Genomic DNA, 20108 nt, shown 5'->3' on the forward strand with positions numbered 1-20108 from the left:
GTGGGCAGAGTCAGTCTGCAGTTGCTGTGCTGTTGTCATTTCCTGTTTTATATGCATTTTAATTTCAGTACTTCCTGTCCAGTTATTTTTAATGTAGATGCAAACTGTTGCATTTAACGCTCATTCTGGTTTGCTAATGGACTGCACAAACACATTTTGTTCTAGCCTTTTTGAAGTTTTGAAAATGACAAAGTAAATTATTGCTGTATATAAGAGTTTACGGTTTGTTTTTTTGTACTTTTAATAAAGTCTCTTCCCTCTCATGAAAACAGTAGCCAGAATGCTAATTCCATGTACTATGATGCAGAAGACACCACATTAACCAGCATATTGGGTAAATGGAAACTATGCTATGAGATCAGATATGAAATTATGGAAATTTAATTACTCTTCGCTTTTACCTTCTTTGACTTGTAACTTCAGAGTGCAATGCCAACCCCCAAACTCATCAGGAAAAAGTTTTATAGGGTTGTTTAAAATGCTTTATTGTGCACATACAAGTAAACAATATTTTACAATAGATGATCAGACGAGGCTATTTCTGTGGAGTCTCTGTAGTTTCCAAGAAGGGTTACAGTCCCAGTTCATGTGGGCTTAATTCCACTGCTTAATTTGGTTTACTTTTTGTTATTTGCCTTTTTTGGGGGTGGATGTTATCATTTCTTGGGATGCATTTCGGCTCTAGAAAATGAAAGGCAGCCTCAGGGCTGAGAGGGGGGGGGGGGGGTTTGGGACTGAACCCCTACCCTGAGTACCACACAGGAACGCCTAACTTTGACAGCTCCACCCCTACCTCACGATTCCAGCTTGCACACAGCGGCTGTCGTTGGCACCAGTGTGAAAAAAAAAAAGTTGTGACATGATGAATTAAAATAGTTTGTAGGAATACTGTAATATACATAAATCCTGTGGAGGAGTCCTGTCACGTCACCATTAACACCTGATTTCTCAGCATTTAAAGTTTCAATATATTAACTATATACACTTAGACTTGCACGTTAATGCATCAGGTATATGTTATGCTAAACAAGAATTTAGAATATCACACCACTCAACTAAGTGACAAGCTGCATTAGCAGAATAATCAAGAAAATTATATAAAGTTCAAAGGTGGATGATGACATGGCTAAAAAGAATCTCTCTTTCCAACTTCCGAATTAGTTCTGAGGTAATAGTGTTTCTTCAAACTGAGCAGGACGAGTCCTGTCGAACTGGTGTGATGTGCACGTTCCTTTCAATAAACCAATTTGTACATACACATTTACAGCATAGAATGACAAAATCTCTCTTAACATGAGCCATCAAAATTAAACAATTTCTCTTGACCGACGCATGAGGAATGCGGTACATCGATCTTACATCATAAGATTAAAAATGAAAACGTCTTTATAAAACAGGACAGGTGTTCATTAACAGAAAGTTTGTTTAATCCATACATACATAGCTTGTGCAAAATTTTAAAGAAATATCATTAAAATTAAATAATGAGGGAGAAAAATGCATGCCTGTTGCAGGGAGCTCCACTGGTGCACGGTCTCATAGCTTTGACCCTTGGAGAATGAATTTCGATCCTATGCTCAAAGTCCACCGTTAATTTAATGCTGTAAAAATCAATACCAAGGTCCAACATTGCATTATAAACCAGCTCAAAGGTCTCTATACGTATCTTTTCTGATTCCTGATGCCCCTTCAACCTCCCGATTATACATAAAACGTAGAGCATCGAATCACAGCAGATAATACTTGGCCTTCAATGTCCCTGCTTGGCAGGTGGTCATCTTAAGCATCAGATCCATTGACGCTGAATGGAGAAAAGGCTCCTGGAGTTTCCCCTCTGCATCCCTAACAGCACAACCTTTTTGGAGCTGAAAGTTCAGTCTGTCCGGTCAGGTCTGGATGATAGCCAATGGCATTTGTGATGACAGGCAGGGGAACCAATCGGCTGGGCTTGGAAAGCTCCCCCCCCCCCCACCCAGGGCCCTAGAACTCGTCGTCTGAAGTGATCAGCATAATCTTGTCGTTCTTCTTGGGCTTCTTGGAGCTGGCGATGGCGGCGGCCACCTTGCCGTTTTGCTCCACCTCCTGGGTGGACTGCTGCGTGTACTGCTGGTAAGCTGGGGAGAAGTTGTGGATGGCGTCCTGCACCATGTCGTTAGGGTTGATGGTCTCCTTCAGCCCGCTGGAGATGCTCTGCATGGGCGCACCGTTGGCTGAGGGAAATAAGACGAGAAGACAGACGCGCTGGTCAAAGACAGACACAGGGGGGCGCTGTTCAGGGCCCGCTCTGTGCACATGGCGGGGGGGCTCTCTTACAGAAGCTCCCTCAGTAGAGAAAGTTTCTCTCATGCAGTTATATATAGTTTGAGGTCATGTTCTGCATGCACTCTGATAAACGGCTCCCGAATCGGCCTCCAAATTAGCTACGCTCTGGCTATTTTAATTCTGGGTTTAAAAACTTGACTCCCCCCAGCTTACTCAGGCCTCGCTAGCCATCCACAGAGTCTCAGCGATGCACTGTTGCTTCCGCCTGCTGTTCAGGAGGCATGTAGGCCTGAAAGCTGAAGTTGGACACAACACTGAGGCCTCTCGGCAGCTAACGGCTGCCTCCGTTTTGCTCAAATGAAATTAGATAAAAGAGGAACAGAAGCTCTTAGACGTTTAATAGGATTTATTAATAGAATAGTGTCGTCCCAGACCTCGGAAGCTAGCTGTGGGGGTAGCATAAGATGCTTTAATCCGTTGTGTGTGAGGCCCTACAGCCACCGATTTGTGGGTAACAGTCCAGACGCTCCTCTAGGTGTTAAACATGATTTAGGGGTAGGAGGTGTGCCTACAGCTGAGGGTGTAGGATGAGGGCAAAGCGGGGGACCTTTTCCCAAAACATACGGAGCAGCGTTTCCCAATCCGGTCTTTTGGAACCTACAAACGGGTCCACGTTTCTGATCCCTACCAGGGGCTGGGAGGGACCAAAAATGTGGACCGGCTGAGAGTCCCCGAAGACCGGATTGAGCGACACTGGTATAGAGGAAAGCCACGCATAGAGGTTCAGGGTCTGCGGCTATGCTACTGGAGAAGACCCCCCCCCCCATGTTTCAGGCTCCAGCTTTAGATCATGGCCAGCAGGGGGCGCCGCAGGCTGGACACAGCCCTCATGATGTGAAACCGGCGTGTGAAGGAAACCCACCCAGCTACAACGAGACGTTCATTATCAGGGAAATTCTATCTGAAAGGCGTTAGAATACGCACACTGTGTTAACTTTTAAAACAAAAGTCACCAGTTAGAGCTTTATGCTCCAATCCGGGACAATCTATCCCCCGAACCTCATTGGTATTCCGCTGATCTCTGTGACAAACCCAGGAAGACAAGTGTAACTAAATCACAGTAGGCAGGAGTCATATTAAGCGGTAACCCTGCCCATGCTTCCTGCTTATGGATCAGTGATATCTGTGTCTTCAGGAAACCAGCCAATCACAGGCTGAGATACATGCACAAAGTAGCATGTTTATCTGGGACCGCAGTGAAAGATAGCCGGGAATTGCAAGAAACAGGCCAATCACAGGCTGCAATACATGCAATACAAGTAACATGTTTAGCTGCTTATAAAAATGACTATTTGTCATGAGGCACATCACTTATTAAAATGAAGTTTTTGTGGAATTTTTTTATCTTTTATGGTGGCATAATGTTTAAGTAGCCAGCTATAGTCTTTCATTTGTCTTATCAAACTAAAAGTGAATCATAATTACACAGGGAGGTTTCTTTAAGCCATCGAAATCCACAGTTGAGGTTACTCATATTCTATTTTCCACAAGGCATCCTACACAGACACCAGCTCAGCCTGTCCAGTGACAAACAACACCCCACACTGGGTCAAGTCTACATTTGCCTACTCACAGCGGGGGATCTCACTAAACCGAATCGGCCATCAGCTCTGATCTCGAGACTCTTCCTGAGAGGCCGGCCCCAGCCGCACTCTGCCAGCTGACCGTAATGCTCTGGTTTACAGTTTCTGTCCGGAATACGTACAGCTTACGAAAGAACTCCTGAGAATACTACAGGTGCGATCATGGTGATGAAATCATCAATGCATTAGTCTGTCTCCATGATGACGGTCACACCCTGCTGTGTCAATGGCGCCGTGGAGACGACGCCCCACCCAGCAAGTGCTCCCCATCTGCCCTGGCTACGAACATCACGTGACCAGATTTGGTACCAGTCAGGCACAGACCTGCTTAATAACGCTGTTCTTTCTAGATACCCCAGCAGTACATCCCCGTTTATGTTTCCCGCGATGTTTCACTTTCCCAGGTTTCAGGCAAGGCAGTGAAGCTATACTCCCCCCAACACCGCCCCCTGCTGACAGCAAGAAGCATGGCTTTAACAAACTGCATCGTCCTCTAGGTGGACGGTCGCGATAAATAATGTGCTACAGGGGACGGCAGCTTAGCTGGCTGCAGAGCTTAGCCTTAACACCACGGCTGAGCACGCCCACCGACGCTGCGCTCCGCTGGCCATGCCGCCTGGGGGTACAAGCGCAGACCACCCCCAACATCAGGCTGGCCTCTTAAAGCCACTGAGCGTGAACGGGCATGGATGCACTGCAGATGAAGGTCTGTTTTGGTGCTGGGGAGGGCGTGTGGGAACATGCGGAGTGCTTCGTGAGGACATGCCGTGCATAAACAGGAGCCTGTTACGGCATATCACACTGTGGCTGTAAAACGCAGAGCACTTAATATTAATATTAATTACATCTTGAAGTGCAATTATACTTGTTCTATTGAAAAGGATCATTTATTAAACTGTATATTTAAGGTTGCTGCTGCATCGCTTTAAAAGCAGCCGGGAATGTTAGTAATGTCATACAGTACGTGCATAATGGGGTCTGGTTTTCACGTGTTCTGCCCGATCAGGACTCCCCCATGAGTATCGGGGCTATTTCAGCTCCACATTCCCAGAATTCCCAGCCGCCCGCTAAATCCCCCCCCCCCCCCAAACCAAAAACTTTTCTTTAGCGCCCAAATCCACCAGGGCCGCCTTATGTCAGTCACTATGCCGTCCTCCGCACAGTGTTTATGAAAGAGTGGCCTGAGTCCTACAGCTGGCACTAATCAGTGGGTCTGGCAGAAGATGCAGCTGGGATCAATTAAAATAATAAAGTAAGCCCACTCTGCATTGTCGACAAATTAGCATTTAAAGCTAACAAACTAGAACGTTCTCCAGGAGTGATTAAATGGAGCCGTTAGTCCAGTCTAAGACCACTATGACCTGTTTGGTTAGCCAGGCAGAACGAGTCTGAGGGTCACACCCCTTTTTCTCTTTCATTTCCTCCCTTCTTTCAGCCTAAGTACAGGTGAAAACACGGCCTGCCAGCACCTCTCAGCCGCTCCAGTGCACTGAGGACGTGGTTAGTGTGAGCGGGGGAAACTTTGTCTCCGTGTCAGGAAACAGGAAACGGGGTGATGGTAAGAGCATATGGGCTGTAAGCTGCCTGGCTGGCATGACTATCAATGGGGAGGATCGGAACCGGCCCAGCCAACATGAGGGGGTGCCGCTGTGGTTTAGAGCCCTCTCTGGTCACACTCAAAAACGCACAGCCATTCAGCTCCCACTGCTGGACACCTGCTCACGTCACAATCAGGACGGGTCAGGAGCAGAGAAACAGGACTCTGCACGTGGATGGATGCGACCAGCTGAGGTACCTGGAGCCTTGTTGTCCTTCTCCCGGTACACGGTGCAGGTGAAGGCGTAGCGGAGGGCTATGGCAGCGAAGAACATCTCGATGCAGATGATGAAGTTCTGCCAGCCCGCTGCCACGGTACCGGCACCCACCTCGTGCCCGTCGATGACCAGTGCCTCCGGGATGACGCCACATCGCTCCAGGATGGCCAGAACCATGCCTGCGGGCGCCAGACATCAGCTGGGTGGGTCACATCATAGGAACCGCAACCTACCCACCAATCATGTCTTTTTACACAGCCAGGCTTCATTTACAGCATGTAATAGCCAATCCTTCATTTTTAAGCTACTGACATTACTGCAAAATATGAAAGTATATTCACCATGAGTCCAAAAGCTGCTCATATTGACAGTTTGCATTGATACAGTACGTCATCCATGGTTTTGGCTAGTTACAGCCTCTTTGGTCAACTAAAATATTGATTATGAAACAGCGATCAAACATGTCGGAATTATGCATAAATGGAAATGGAAAACTACCTACCTTAAAGTGTCAAATATATTTTGCATTATTTCTACCATTTTCAAATGTAATTTAAAAACAAACGGAGCTGACCTTGCCAGAAGGAGAGGAAAATGACGGACTTGATGGTGAGGAACTTCAGTACCGGCTCGTATGGCCGCAGGAGCTCGCTAGTGGCGAAGTAGAAGAGGAAGAGGGCGTAGAGTGCCAGGCTAACAGAGATGTTGTAGATGATGGTGATGTAGAGGTAGCCCCCGGTGACACTGCGGGCCAGGGGACAGACAGAGGGGGGGTCATTTCATCGGTACCGTGAACCTGGACTCGTCAACATTAAAGATGGCCGCTTAATTAGCTACATCAAGCTATCACCACAGTCAAAAACCATATTACTAGTGTAAATACAATCATGTAGATGCCGTAAAACGCAATGAGGTAAAAATAATCAAAAGTAATCAGGAATAAACATCCGGGGCCCCTCACTTAAAGTCTCCGTCGTGATATTTGCCGAAAGCCTGAAGGAAGATGGTGATGACAGCCATGATGGGTTTCACGACACAGAACTGCAGTGTCGCCTGGGAGATATAAACACAGAGAGACAATCGTCAGAAAGGCGGCGCAGGGCCAGCCAGGAACTGGCGGCTGCGTTCACCCCTCCCGCAGCGCCAGGTGCCATGATCAGAGCTTGCATTCCATATGCTAACTATCCCTGATATAAAAAAAAAAAAAAAAAAAAAAGCCTCTGCTGCCCGATATTCCCACCCACCCCGCTACCTGTAAATGTGCTATGTAACGCAAAGCATACAAATTTGAATTTCATGATTAGTTGTCATTATTGACACACCACAGCACACAGTGCACAACAAAACGTGTTCTCTGCATTTAACCCATATGTGACGATGTGACATAGCAGGGGGAAGCTAATTCAGCGCCTGGGGAGCAGTGCTTGGGGGTGGTACCTTGCTCAGAGTAGCTCAGTGGTGCCTTGCTGGTCGGGGATTCGAGCCTGCAATCCTTCAATTACGTGTGCACTTCCCTAACCATTAAGCCATCACTGCCCACATGCCCAAAAAAAATACATTACATAAAAAAAAATAAAAAAAAATAAATCACCATGCTGAATTATTTCTAGAAAGTTTAACCTTAGCACACACAAACATTTTGCTAAAGGGCTTTGGCTCATAGGTGCCTGAAAAGCTGTGGTGGTGAAATCATGATGTGCACCATCGTCTGCGGCGAGTGGGATCATCAAACCCCAAAGTCTCAGGCAGAGGACCAACACCAAGCGACTGAATGGTATGTCCATCAACTATACATGTTCAGGGGAGGATGGCATTGATTTAGCCATTTCTGAGGATTTTCAAAGCATTTTCAATACGACAAAACCAGAAATCACATGGCTAAATGGGTTAGACTGCCCCCCTACAGCCTGTAATCAAAGTCACAAATGGTCCATTAATATAGTAAGACTCCCTAGATGGACCCACAGTGGAAGTATGAGCAACCAGGGGTACAGGTTGACCTGGAATGCCGCCGCGGTCCGATTTTGGTTCTGCACATCCTGCCATGCAGGGCTGTGTCCACAGTACGCATTCTGGACATTAAGGTGCCGGGGTCTCTAACAGAGGGGCTCTGTTTCTAAATTTGAACATTACATCCAAATGCCGCTACAAATGGGCACAGTGTTGAACTGCAAGTATATGTAGAGAATAAAAAACATTTTTAAAAATAATCTGCTCTTAAATTACCTATATTATTTGCATTTATTAATTCTGAAACTTTGTATTTTGATTATTATAACAAACTATTTTTGAAAAAGTCCATTATGCTTTTTGAAAAAAATCACAGCTCTGCTTTTTATGCAAATTAACAGTAAAAATTGAGCTGGGCTTTTTTAGAAATTGAAGTCCCTACTGGCCACCTGACGCTCTACTGCCCAGATTTCACTTGTAACCTAATCGCTGTCATTCAAATTGATGTAAATCAGCACAGTAGCCTTCACACACCTGTCAGTGCATCCAGAATGCAAAGCTGCTTCCCTGACCCCCCCACTGAGACTCCGGTAGGGGTGATGCTGATCCCCTCAGAATCTCAGAGGCCTGATTGTCTTGTCTGGGCGCACACCTCCCTATCACCTCCTATTGATCCCTAGGAATGCTACACTCGCTATGGCACAAGCCAAAACATTTCAACCAAACATTTTAACTCATCACTTAGACATGCGGTTGTCAATTATTTACTCAGACGACATGTCAAATCTGACATATTTAACACACAAGTTTCACTGATATTTTTGGTGTTCTAATTTAAATGTAATCAAGAACCAAACACATACACTCTAATTTCGACACATAAGAACGGCCTTCCCCTAAAGTGCCACACGCCCATATCCCATCTTATGATGGTGGGGGGTGGCTTTGTTTACCTGCCCCTACTTCAGTATAATATTCACCCTGCAGTTGGTTCAACGTGTCCCTTACATACTGTCTTCACCAGTCCCCCAGAGCTTGCCTCGCAGAACTGAGTGAGACCTGACCAGCAATATCATGTCACGTTTACTCCAAATAGGTTTTCATTTGCTCTGCCCATCCATGCTGTATGAAATGACAGGACTGTCTCCCCAAAGGGGTAGCCAACTCAAGCAGTCCTTTTGAAAAACAAGCAAGCATGACCAGAACAGCATTTTTTATTTCCAAATCCACAACATACCCTCCTGCCCCATTAATTACTAGTCCTTTAAAACTCATACACACCATTCCATTAACTTCCATTAATATTCAGTAGGCGTGCCATTAAGTTACATTCATACAACCGTACCGATGAGAAATACTGACCTGTTTGCAGAAGCGCAGAAACCCAATAGAATAGCTGGTCCCACCCAAACAGCATGTACCATACAGGCAGCTGGACCTACACGCCAATGAATACATATTCATTACCAATTTCACCATATTCAGTATATTAGATAAGCCAGTGTTTCCCAACCCGGTCCTCAGTCTGTTTTTACTCCCTCCCAGCTCCCTACCAGATAGTCCACAAAGCAAAAATTTGGGCTGTCTGTGGGTTCCCAAGGACCAGATTGGGAAACACTGCAGTATGCAATAAAATCTCAAGATATCCCACCACCTTTCCATTCAAAATGACACCATCCAAAGTAGGGTTGCAAAATACTGGAAATTATCCAGTTAATTTCCCATATATTCTCATTAATTCCCCAGGAAACTTTCCAACTTTGAAAATATTCCAACTTCCCCAGTTTAACTTCCCATGGAATGGAAAGATTCTGGAATTTTTCCACCCATTTTAATCTGTTTTTTACACTCCAGGAGGCAGGGGCTAAGGATACATGTGAAAGAGGCCCATTGTCACGGTAACCCTCAGCGTTGCTTTATCGCATGCCACAGCTCAAACTCTCCCCCTAGTGTCAGGCCATGGAACCAGGTTGACAAAACATGGATGGGTTGGGCGGGGAGGGATCTCCTGCACTGTGGCTACACTGGGGCAGTGTGGAGTCAATGTGAAGATCTCACACCTTCAGTTTATCCATGTGGGGGGGGGGGGGGTGGTGTTCAGCTTGAGTTTATTCAGGTTAAAATATGAAGCTCCTTGAAGCTCTCTGGATTAAGTTCAACTATCTGAAAAATGAAGTATTTTATTTATAGAAGTATAAATGCCTCATTTAGACTGACAAAATGCTGTTCTAGGACATTCCAGAAGCATACATCATGGTGCCCTGTGGATTTATTTTCTCATACAGTGGTCGTACACGTCAACCTAGCTGCAGTGAAGACAATGAGATGGGTGACGAAAAAGCAGAACAATCCGGTGAAAGCAGTGAGCCATCAAATAAAGATGGAAATATGGGTTAAAAAACTTCAGCCTTGTGGGGAAACCGTGAGACTTGACACCAATGAGAGTCTGTTTCCCACAAGGCAACAGGAAAGTGAGAACTGTGGGGGGGTTATGTCATGTGACAATGGAAGGGGCGGGGCCAAAATCCAAGCACAGGGGCATGTGCGTGGCACAGACGCGAGGACACTCACTGGATGGGCTTCCCTCGGATTTCAGCCATGATGGCGCTCTCCCCTCCCAGGTACTCGAACGAGAGGCTCAGGAAGTTGTATATGACAAACGCTGTACAACAAAGAGGAAAGAGACAGCCAGGTTTAGGGCTTTCTTCAAGCTTTTGACAAGTGTCCTTCACACACAGGGGGAAAGCTGACCAAGGTACTAATCAGTTTCACTCAGGCAGAGGCCTCACTGTGTTTGCCGGCTCTGAAGATCCACCACCATATCACGTGCTCTAATCCTCTAACCCTCAACTTGGCCAGCGAGCACGCTAAGGTCAGCGCATCCAGTTCCCATATCTGGTGAGTGAACACCCATGCAGAAGGACTAACATATCACAATAACAAACCAGAAATACGGAAGGAGTGAGGTCAGGCAGGTGCAGTGGTATTATTAATGTTACACTCAATCTCTTGTGTTTGATTCAACCCAGAATACAAACCGACAAAGAAAACCACAAGCTCCACCCCTCCTGAGTGCGTCATTATTAACAAAGAACAACTAACGGGCCCAACATAGCAGTCATTAAAATACTAAATCAATGACAGGACTCTGATGGACCCACCCTGCCCCCATCGTCCCTTCCCGACATACGACGGTGTTAAGATGAACATTATTAGACAGGAGATCTTCAATCCCTGTTTTTGGTGCCTACAGGTCAAGCCCTCATCATGTAAAGGAAACTGGCAGGTCTGGGACCACACCCACAAAGAACAATGATGGCTTTTTCCTCTGGGAAAAAGACAGATGAGAACAGCGTGAGAGAACAGGTCTGATCAGTTTAGTGGGCCACACCCCTGCTGGCCCGATGCCCAACACAACACCCATAACTTCATGTCTCGGTTCGTTTTACACCTTCCATAAGATTTATGCACAACGCTATTTATTAATTAACACTTAATTTATTGGAGACCTAGGTTAATTTAGCCACAATCCTGACCAGATAAGTGTTCAGAGGATGGATAGACAGACTCATCTAGCATGTCACAGATTATCACACAGGGAATCCCTTCATCATCTTCATCTGAAGGGCTAGATCAGTGGTTCTCAATCCTATTCCTGGCACCTACACCCCCCCCCCAAATTGTTTTCATCCCAACCCACACTGCTTTCACCCTGCCACATTCATTATTAGCCTATTGAGGACCATATGAGCCTGATTAAGGTAGGATTTGAATGAAAATACTGTGGCGGGGAGGGGGGGGGGGTGCCAGGAACAGGACTGAGAACCACCAGGCTAGATTAACAGCAAAAGAGCGGATAGACATAGTCATGCAGCGAAGAGGCCAGCAGGGGGCAGAGGCGCACTCACCTTCGTAGCAGTCACGGATGGAATCGAAGTAGACATAGTATTGGTCGTTGCTGATGAAGAGCAGGCTGAGCCATGAGTCAAAGGCGTAGATGGGAACGATGAAAAGGATGCGGATGATGTAGCGCTGCTCATTGGGGACGGTATAGGAGCGCAGGTGCAAGTAGATCTGGGGGGCATGAACAGGATTAAAGGAGCCGCAGTGCCCATCTCATTCATAGTGCAGCCAGGACGTGTGACCAGAACGTGTGACCAGACAACTTTAAGAGGGTTTTCTCAAGGATGGTTAGTCACAATGATTTGTGTGGGGTCTTTCTGGTGCAAATACAGACAAAATACAGACAAAAATGAGTGACATAGGCGGCTGCCTAGGGAGCCGATTTGCCAGCCAATTTCAGACGGGGGACGCCTAGGGCGACACACTGAGTTGGACCAGCCTTGCTGGAAAGACTTATTGAAACAGACATGCAAGAAAAGGAACTGAGAGCTAGACAGAACCTGCAGGTACCAAAAGCAATTGGAGAACTCAGCACTGTGCGATTGGAACAGCAAGACCATTGTCTGCTGAATATGGAAAGTCAGCTTGAATGCAGCCAAATGTGTGAACACTTCCAATCACACGCGAGATGGAGGTCCACCTTAAAACATACAAGACCATCACCTACCAAAAGCTTCTTAACTACACTCTGCTTACAGTTACAGCCTACTGGCTCTCAGGAACACGAGATACATGTAATTACTGCCACACAATGGAGACCGAACACTAAACATTATTCTCAACTTTCTATCCGCAGGTAAACACTGAACCTCCAGTACAGCTAGAAACATCCCTGGATAAAAAAATATCAGCTTCAATCAGTTCCCCATTAAGTAGGTGCTTAAGGCAAAGTGCTGTTCAGTGCAACTCATATGGGCTGTGGTTCTGTAAGAGAAAGCCAATCCCCCCCCCCCCCTACTCTAGAAAGAAGCATGCAGGCCCCATGAGGCGAAAGGACCCAGTAGGAGAAGGGAAGGCTTTTGCAGCTGGTTTCTGACTGACCCAGTGTCATAGCAGCTTAGCAATAGGCTAAAGTTTTCCAGCTAACTGTGCCCACCCTCCCCCACACAGTGAATGGCTTCTATTTCCATATTTAACAGGCAATAAAGCTTACAACTGCATAGCCTCAAGATCTTTCAGTGTGTGGTGTGTTGAGCATTCAGCTCATTGGAATAGATCCAGTATCCCAAATCACTGGGCCATTTTTATGGGCTACGGCAGAGACAACATTCAGAAAGGTGAATGGCCTCACCGGTAAGTTAGCGTGCTGGCATACAAATAGCCCGGCTTGAAAAGTTAGCCAATGGTATGCTGGAGACCACTGAAACAGGCATTTACACGATGAGAGAGCGGACTGAGGCAGGGACTCACCATCCAAGCAGCAAGAGGACCCCTTTATTCTTCCCGGACCATTCACACCCAGCCAAAAGTTTCACTTAAAGGAAGCTGGGCTTTGCAGACACACAAAAACGGGTACAAATCAGCCAATGAGATTTTTAAACTCTCTCCCCTTAACGTTCAACCAATTATAACAGACTGAAAGTGAAGAAGGGCTCCCTGGCTGAATGCCATAAACCAAACTGCGAAGCATGCACGACAGAAGGGTGCTCTTGCACAGCTCCAGACTGAACGATGAATAGTTAAGGTGGTTTTTAACACCTTAACCATTCCGGGAAATTTTTTCTGCTACCATCTTCTGTACTTGCACAACTCTCAGTGGCCCCCGCCCGCAGATACCCAAGAACGGCAAATTAATTTTACAGTGATCTAGAGAGCAATTAGTAGTTTTTTTTTATTTTTATTTTGAAATCCTACAGCATATAGCTGAACAAACAGCAGCTCATTTATAGGTTGCGCAATCCATCGCTTTACCAACCGGGTGTCATACATTCCTGAGCTGTATGACAAACTGAAGCACACAAAACGCTCTTCAATCACACTTGTTTTCCTTTGGCTGCACACTTCCGCGGTGCACCACGTACTGCGCGGTTGCTAAACGCCCTCCTCGGGGAGGGAGCGCGAGCGGCATTTAAAAGGTCACATTTTACGTGCGACATTTTAACTTTGCACGGCATTCGGCAGGTGGGGTCACGGCCGACAGAGGCGGATTGGACACCAGAGCGTCCCGGAGAAAGTTAACAGTGGTTAAATTTCTGGGCTGCCGGAAGACCATTCCATATTAAAATCTTAAAATACAAAAAAAAAAAAAAAAAATCTGGATTTTTAAATTAGGGTTTAATCCTGGTTCTGCTGGCAGAAGGTTATGCTGTGAAGCAGACTGCTTCCAGGCTCAAAGTTTCTAAGACAACAGTACACAAGAATAAGGTGAAGCAGGAGACACCAGCCGGGTAGAGGGCCGAAGCGACTTCCTAATGTCAACTTATCCGGCAGTGTCTCATAAATCGGAGGATGACCTCAAGTGACCTTCAAAAGGAATGGGAAACATTTAGTGAAGGTGTGAAGTGCACTGCTAGGACAGTTTGTATCAGGCTCCTAGAAGCAGGGCTGGAGTCCCATAAAGCAAGGAAGAAGCCCTTCATTAATGAGGAACAGAGAAGAATCAGGCTGCAGTTTGGAAAAAAAAAATTTATTTTTTACACAGGCAGATACGCATAAATTGAGAAATTAGTAAAACTGAAAATTTTGCTGTGGTCTCCTAATAATGCTGTGTGTATGTATAATATATATACATATACACACACACACACACACACACACACACACACTTTTTTTTTTTTTTTTTTTTTTTAAAATCGGGCTGTGTGTACTGACAAATATGTTAGAAGAAGTCACAAACATGACCATTAAATTTAAACATACGTTGTTGTAATTATATAGGTTTAAATCTATTTTTAACTCTCCTGACAAATTAAAAATCACTACCTTGAAGAATTCTGAATTGTCACTAAACTGATTCCCCCCCTCCCAACTCCTAGTATGTTCCCAGGTATTGGGGGGGACGCACGGGAGATCTTACTGCTCCCACTTACACACAAGTGGATGAGCTGAGAAAACATTTGAAATAGCAGTATTCCTCTGTGGAATACCACTGCCCCCACCGTCTCACACAAACAGAGGGGCCATATCTGATACACTGACTACAGATGACAGGTGAGTAGGGGGCCCGGCCCAACAGCCACACAACTACTAAGCACAGCCTGTTACACACAGACCTATACGACACCAAGAATTCAAAGCACACACACTTCCCTTCAGTCCCTTTCACAAACCCTAAACCCTTCGAACATCATGGGTATTCCTCAGTGCGACTGCACACGCCACATGAGAAAACTAGATACAAAGGTTACTTAAATCAACACTGCAGTCAATTCCATCCGTAAGGCAGACATGGAGAGTCCCTCGAATCAATAAACGGCTTGTTTACATTGTTCCCCTTATCAGATACAGGAGCTTGTGTCACATGGGAAACTTTGACCGAGGACGGTTAGGTGTGACTCTGCTCACTGACATACACATGCTAGTGAGGGGGAGACTCTCACAGGCTGGCAAGAGAAGGTAGAGGACAAGGCGACCGCACCATGAGCTCTACCAGCAAAGAGACACTCTGTCAGTGAGAATACATGTCCCAGCAGACTAATCTCAGCACGTGTCGGCCCTGAAGTGAGGGAGGAGGCTGCAGAGACTCGCAATGCCCTGAATCCCTTTGATTCTCACCTCACACGCCCTGGAACTTGTTTGCCTACAAAAGCCTCATTTATTTCATCACCGGTTCTGAAAGGTTGCGTCGCAATAAAAAATCCAGTTCAAGTTTCAGCAATCAATAGCAAGACGATCCGTTAAAGGCTCTGTCAGCTGCCATTGTTTTCAGCTGGCAATAGAACCGCTCCTTACAGAATGTGCTTGACGCTGGTTTTGTTTGTTTGTCATGCTTAAGCAAGATAATGCTGGCAGGTAGTTATGGGAAGGTGAAGGGTGGGGTGACTCACCTGGTGGCAGGTAATGAGTAGCGCCGACCAAACGAAGACCCCCGACAGGGCCTGCGCGGCCACAGTGTTGAGAAAGATCTGGTCCTCCACGATGGAGCCGTTTCCTGACAGCACGAAGGTCATGTTTTTCATGTCCGTCACGTTTGGCAGCATGTGAGCCAGAAACTTTGACTCTTGCCTGGGGATTTTTACATCCATCTCAGGTGTGGTGTTCACTTCCATCCAAGAACCAGAACCATTCATCTAAAAAGACAGAACCCAGATTAAAAATCTCAAACTGCAATATTACAGGTGCAGGAACATAAACTCTGCCATCCAGTTCTCAGAACTAGTTCACCCATACAGGGAAATAGTCAGGCTGTAGCATATGACAAGAAGCAGTTACTCCAGTAGGGAGACAATGCAAGTACTGATACAAAAGTGGGACCATGAAACAACCCTGCAACACTAGAGTGTTTGGTCATCCACTGATCTAAAGCTAAAAAAAACATTTAAGGTTCCAAATATTTCTCCAAATTAAATTCAAAACAACTGTACTAGGTTGTAGCTATGAAATGGTACCATTTTTTTTTGTCAAGTTGCTTAGTGGTTAAACTTCATACAGGTATTAGTACAGGTAACAAGCTGATACCAAGCGCTGAAACCAGATGACTTCTTCTCTTGTTAAAATATGCATGTGCGATTCAAACTGTCTAGCCGCTGTTAGACATTGCCTTTGGTGTCCTGGACAGGTTTTCCGGCTGCCAAAAGCATCAATGAGCACTATATATATCCACAGAAAATATGTCAGGCAGAAGAAAGCAAGCCGCGAGAAAAATTTGCGTAGCAGATATGAAAAAACAAGTTTGTTAATTCTGCAGCATGCCTTCTATAACATATGCCTATGCTTGAGTACAAAAAAAAAAATCGCCAAATGCTTTAACATTTTCACGATTAAATTGTTAAGCTTGTTGCATTGTAAATCTAGGTCGTAAAAGCACCCCAAATAAAAAGTTTCCTTATACATGCTACTATTTTGAGCGGTAAAACAACTCATTTGCTGAAATAAACTTTTACGGCCAAAAAAAAAAAAACATATCCCCTTCCTTGGTGATATGTTCAAAGTAAATAGTGTTTGGTAGCAATTCGTCTAAACGGTGATTTGCATTGCTGTGACTTCAGTTAAAATTTAATGTCGCCTGTTAACACAACCTGTATGGACTAAATGGTTTACATCGGCTTTTAGAGTTCATGAGATCTTTATTGGGAGCAACCGACTGTTCGGTTTATTAGCAATCTAACACAAATAAGCGGATGTATTAAATGATCCGCACTTAAGGGACTTCGGTTGGCAGTAAATGTAACAATAAAAGATAAATAATTCGGGGATATACAAGATTTCTTTGCTTCACATATTTCCCAAAAGTTATTTTGTGCATACAGCAATATGAAAACTTACCTTATCGTATAAATTCCTCTCCAGCGTTTTAACAAGGTAACTAAGTTTAAAGATTTAACAACTGGATCGTTACTGGATTTTAGAAAGATTCTATCACGAAGAAAATACACCTGCTGCTCTCAGAAGTGCACGACTGTACACGCCATAAATCTCCAATCTGCGATCAACCTTTGCATTTAAAACACTCAGACGAACGCGAAAGATGCCACAGCCAGGTGTAATGGCTGCCTTTCGGAGTCCTGTCACTTACGACCAAAAGATTTTGCTTCCTCGTTTTACCGACCGCAAACCTATTTAAAGAGAAAACATAACTTGTGTTTTAAAAGCCAGCTTCCTATCAAAATGCTACATCTATAAATCGTTCTTGCTTTACACGTGTATATATTAAGTAATGCCCACTTAATCCGAACTACTGGTTAGTCCACCTGCGCGAGTGTTGGGCACATATCGGGCAGGTGAAGAACAAGCGACAGACCCTGATCACATGACCCGTGCGTGGCCTTCATCACGTGACAGCGATTGCCCATCTTGTCACAAACGACCATAAGCAAGTGAGGCAGCATGGCTCACGTGTCGGGGTTCGGGCTTGTTGTACTGTAGCCTAGAAAGGAGCGCATCTTAACCAGCTTTCTGCCCTGTACCACGGGCGGTCGGTTACCTGGTTGGAATCTGAGAAATACTCGGAAATATGCGGAAAACCTTTATTGTATAAACACAAAATATATAAAATACTCAAATGATATTTTTACGAGGTCAGGTTTATGTTTGTTTTCAGAAATTAAGTCAGCACAGTACATTTCCCACTGTCGTATAAGGAATGTCGTTTGCAAAAAAAAAAACCTATACATTTCAGTATATTCGACAATATCCCGGTTGTATGCACTGGCGTTCCGAAAAATTTCCTTAAATGTTGTTATAAAATTACCCGCAGTTTAATTTAAAAGAGCAATGAATTCCAAAATAAAGCAATTCTTTGGCGTTTCTGAGAGGAAAAGACCGGAAGTCTCCTCCAGTCCATCACATTGTTTGAACTTCAGTGTTCATCATACAGTATCTCGACCAGGGTTAGCCGATTACGCTCCTCCAACAGATGACGCTCCCACTTGTTATCAGGCGTCCATGATTTCCCCGATAACAAGCCTGATATCACCACACTTGACAGCTCTTGATCGCCTCTTTCATGGCTTTCAGCCCCTCGACGGTGCTGTCTTTCAGCGCCAGTCCCAAGAGCACCGCCTTGTTGCCCGCCTCTTGCGAGACGAAAGTCACTAAGTTTTTGGCGTAAACGTGAGTCAAAGCCTGCAAATAAATGTTGTGACATAACGGGTCCTTATGATTGCAATACATTCATTTCTCTTCATACACTTAAAAAATAATTCGTACATTTAAGCACAGGAGAGCTGCGATTTTACCTCATCCTTCCCCAGCAGTACTTTAGTGGTAAAAGTACGAGTACCGATGTCAGCGTTTCTGGAGTCAGGCGTGACTGATATTAATGTCCCCATCTTTCCATACTGGGTAACCACGATGAAAATGAAGTTACTGAATTCCGTGCACACCACCTGGGTCTTTATCCCGTTAATGGTCTCCACTCGCTGCTTATGCTTAATAATGGGCTGGGTTGCCATCCTTAGCTCCTGGGTCTGGAAAAAAAGAAAGAATAATGTAAACTAAGACATTTGTTTCATATATGCGTATTTTCCCAAAATATTCTATGACATAGTTTCGTATACAATAATGCATTTTTAAAATGCATGCTCCTCTGCCATTCTGACCAAGATAAGCGGTTAGAATATGTGTGGATAGTCTAGCACATTAAATAATTTCTTATTCAAAATTGCCAGTAATCCTTCCCTTTTATAAACCCGTACCATATATCAGAAACGGGAGATCGTAGAAACAAACTGCTAAAACCCCCTTCCCACATGCAGCAGTTCTTAAAACATTTTAATTTGATCGAATAGTCTATGCTACACACTTGTTACGGCTACAGGGAAGTAAGTGACGATCGGCCGCCATACGAGCCAGGAAACACCGGTGCTGCAGCAAAAGCCCGTATATGGAGGCCGTAAGATACACGTTCTCATTTAGCGCTACTTGATTTAATGCCATTTAAACGTATAGTGAACAGGGAGTACGTCTTACCTATTGTACTTCACCAAAGAAGACAGATCCCCGATAAATGCAATCGCAAACAGATAATAGCTAGTAGTAAACGTATTACTGCGCCCCGAGCCCAGGGTCTCAAAGCCGTCGGCAAGCGTGAGTCTCAGAAATCACTTTCGGTAGCGCTGCATTATGTTAAGTGGCAATTAAGATGCGGTCATGCTATACCGTATAGCTAAACAATATATGTATTTTAAGTCCTATTATTTTAAGAACCAATAGAAAGTTTGTTACAAAATCACATCTCAGAAGGTGTGTGTAAGATAAATAAAGTGATGTCATTTTGTTTATGTATATGGAGATTGGGAGCGGGACGTTAAGTTGAATTCTAATGAGTGAATAATAAGTGAATTCATTTGAAAAGGTGAAATTGAAAGCTGCGTCATGCAGATAACCTCATCTGAAGAAACTATTAGAGAAGCAACTGGATTCAATTAGAATTGCTTTTACTCGTAGGAGATCACGTTTTCTATGTTGAAAAACCATTCAAAAATGATGAGAGTTGTGCGCATGCTCATGCCAATGAAACTGGAGGCAGTGAACGTTTCTCACCGACTGTCCTGACCTTTAAGAGGTGGCAGTAGAAGGCGTTGAAATTTTAATAGCAGTTTGAATGAACCACCTTCGAATGGCTGAAAACAGTTCTCAGCCAGAACAGTGTACCTCCTACAGATTCCCTGAAAATGCATTGTGCTATTTTCATGTTTTGTATAATTAGTGTGATGATCATGTCCATTTAATGACATTAAAATACCCAGCGCATTTGCTGTTATGTCTGTCCCTTTAAAATCTGTAAATGCTCTTAGAGATTCTAGGAAAAGAGTAACTGTAAATCAGAAGCTAAGAGTGAGTTGTGTTAGATGTAACAATAATGATAATAATGACACTTTATTGATCCCTTGTGGGTGAATTCTTTCTTTGCCTACCCCATCCTGCTCTCTATGAC

The 20108-nt window shown here is 44.7% G+C and overlaps 1 protein-coding gene across 5 annotated transcripts; it reads right to left on the minus strand.

Moving 5' to 3' along the window:
• Window positions 1-459: 459 nt before the first annotated feature.
• Window positions 460-19605, minus strand: LOC111853266 (transmembrane protein 184A-like). 5 transcript variants are annotated; one of them, XM_023829982.2, is made up of 10 exons: window positions 19142-19605; window positions 18409-18639; window positions 15559-15801; window positions 11578-11743; window positions 10241-10331; window positions 9032-9107; window positions 6681-6772; window positions 6294-6463; window positions 5701-5898; window positions 460-2210 (listed from the first exon to the last, which is right to left on the minus strand). In XM_023829982.2, the coding sequence occupies exons 2-10, from the start codon at window positions 18622-18624 to the stop codon at window positions 1981-1983; spliced, it is 1482 nt and encodes a 493-aa protein (XP_023685750.1). In that variant the 5' UTR covers window positions 18625-18639; window positions 19142-19605; the 3' UTR covers window positions 460-1980. The 5 variants fall into 5 exon arrangements, with proteins under 5 accessions (XP_023685750.1, XP_023685751.1, XP_023685753.1 ...); XM_023829983.2 differs by lacking the exon at window positions 19142-19605 and adding an exon at window positions 18975-19112; XM_023829985.2 differs by lacking the exons at window positions 18409-18639; window positions 19142-19605 and adding an exon at window positions 16997-18140.
• Window positions 19606-20108: the final 503 nt, after the last annotated feature.

Source organism: Paramormyrops kingsleyae, chromosome 22 (genome assembly GCF_048594095.1).
Source record: "Paramormyrops kingsleyae isolate MSU_618 chromosome 22, PKINGS_0.4, whole genome shotgun sequence".
NCBI lineage: Eukaryota > Metazoa > Chordata > Actinopteri > Osteoglossiformes > Mormyridae > Paramormyrops > Paramormyrops kingsleyae.

Excerpts from the sequence above, each read along its gene's own strand:
- LOC111853266 (XM_023829982.2), bottom strand. The coding sequence starts at position 18,624 with ATGGCAACCCAGCCCATTATTAAGCATAAGCAGCGAGTGGAGACCATT. Across the intron at positions 15,802-18,408 it reads TACTGCTGGGGAAGGATGAG|ATGAATGGTTCTGGTTCTTG; the intron begins GTAAAATCGCAG and ends CTGTCTTTTTAG. Across the intron at positions 10,332-11,577 it reads CATCCGTGACTGCTACGAAG|CGTTTGTCATATACAACTTC; the intron begins GTGAGTGCGCCT and ends TTTGTTGTACAG.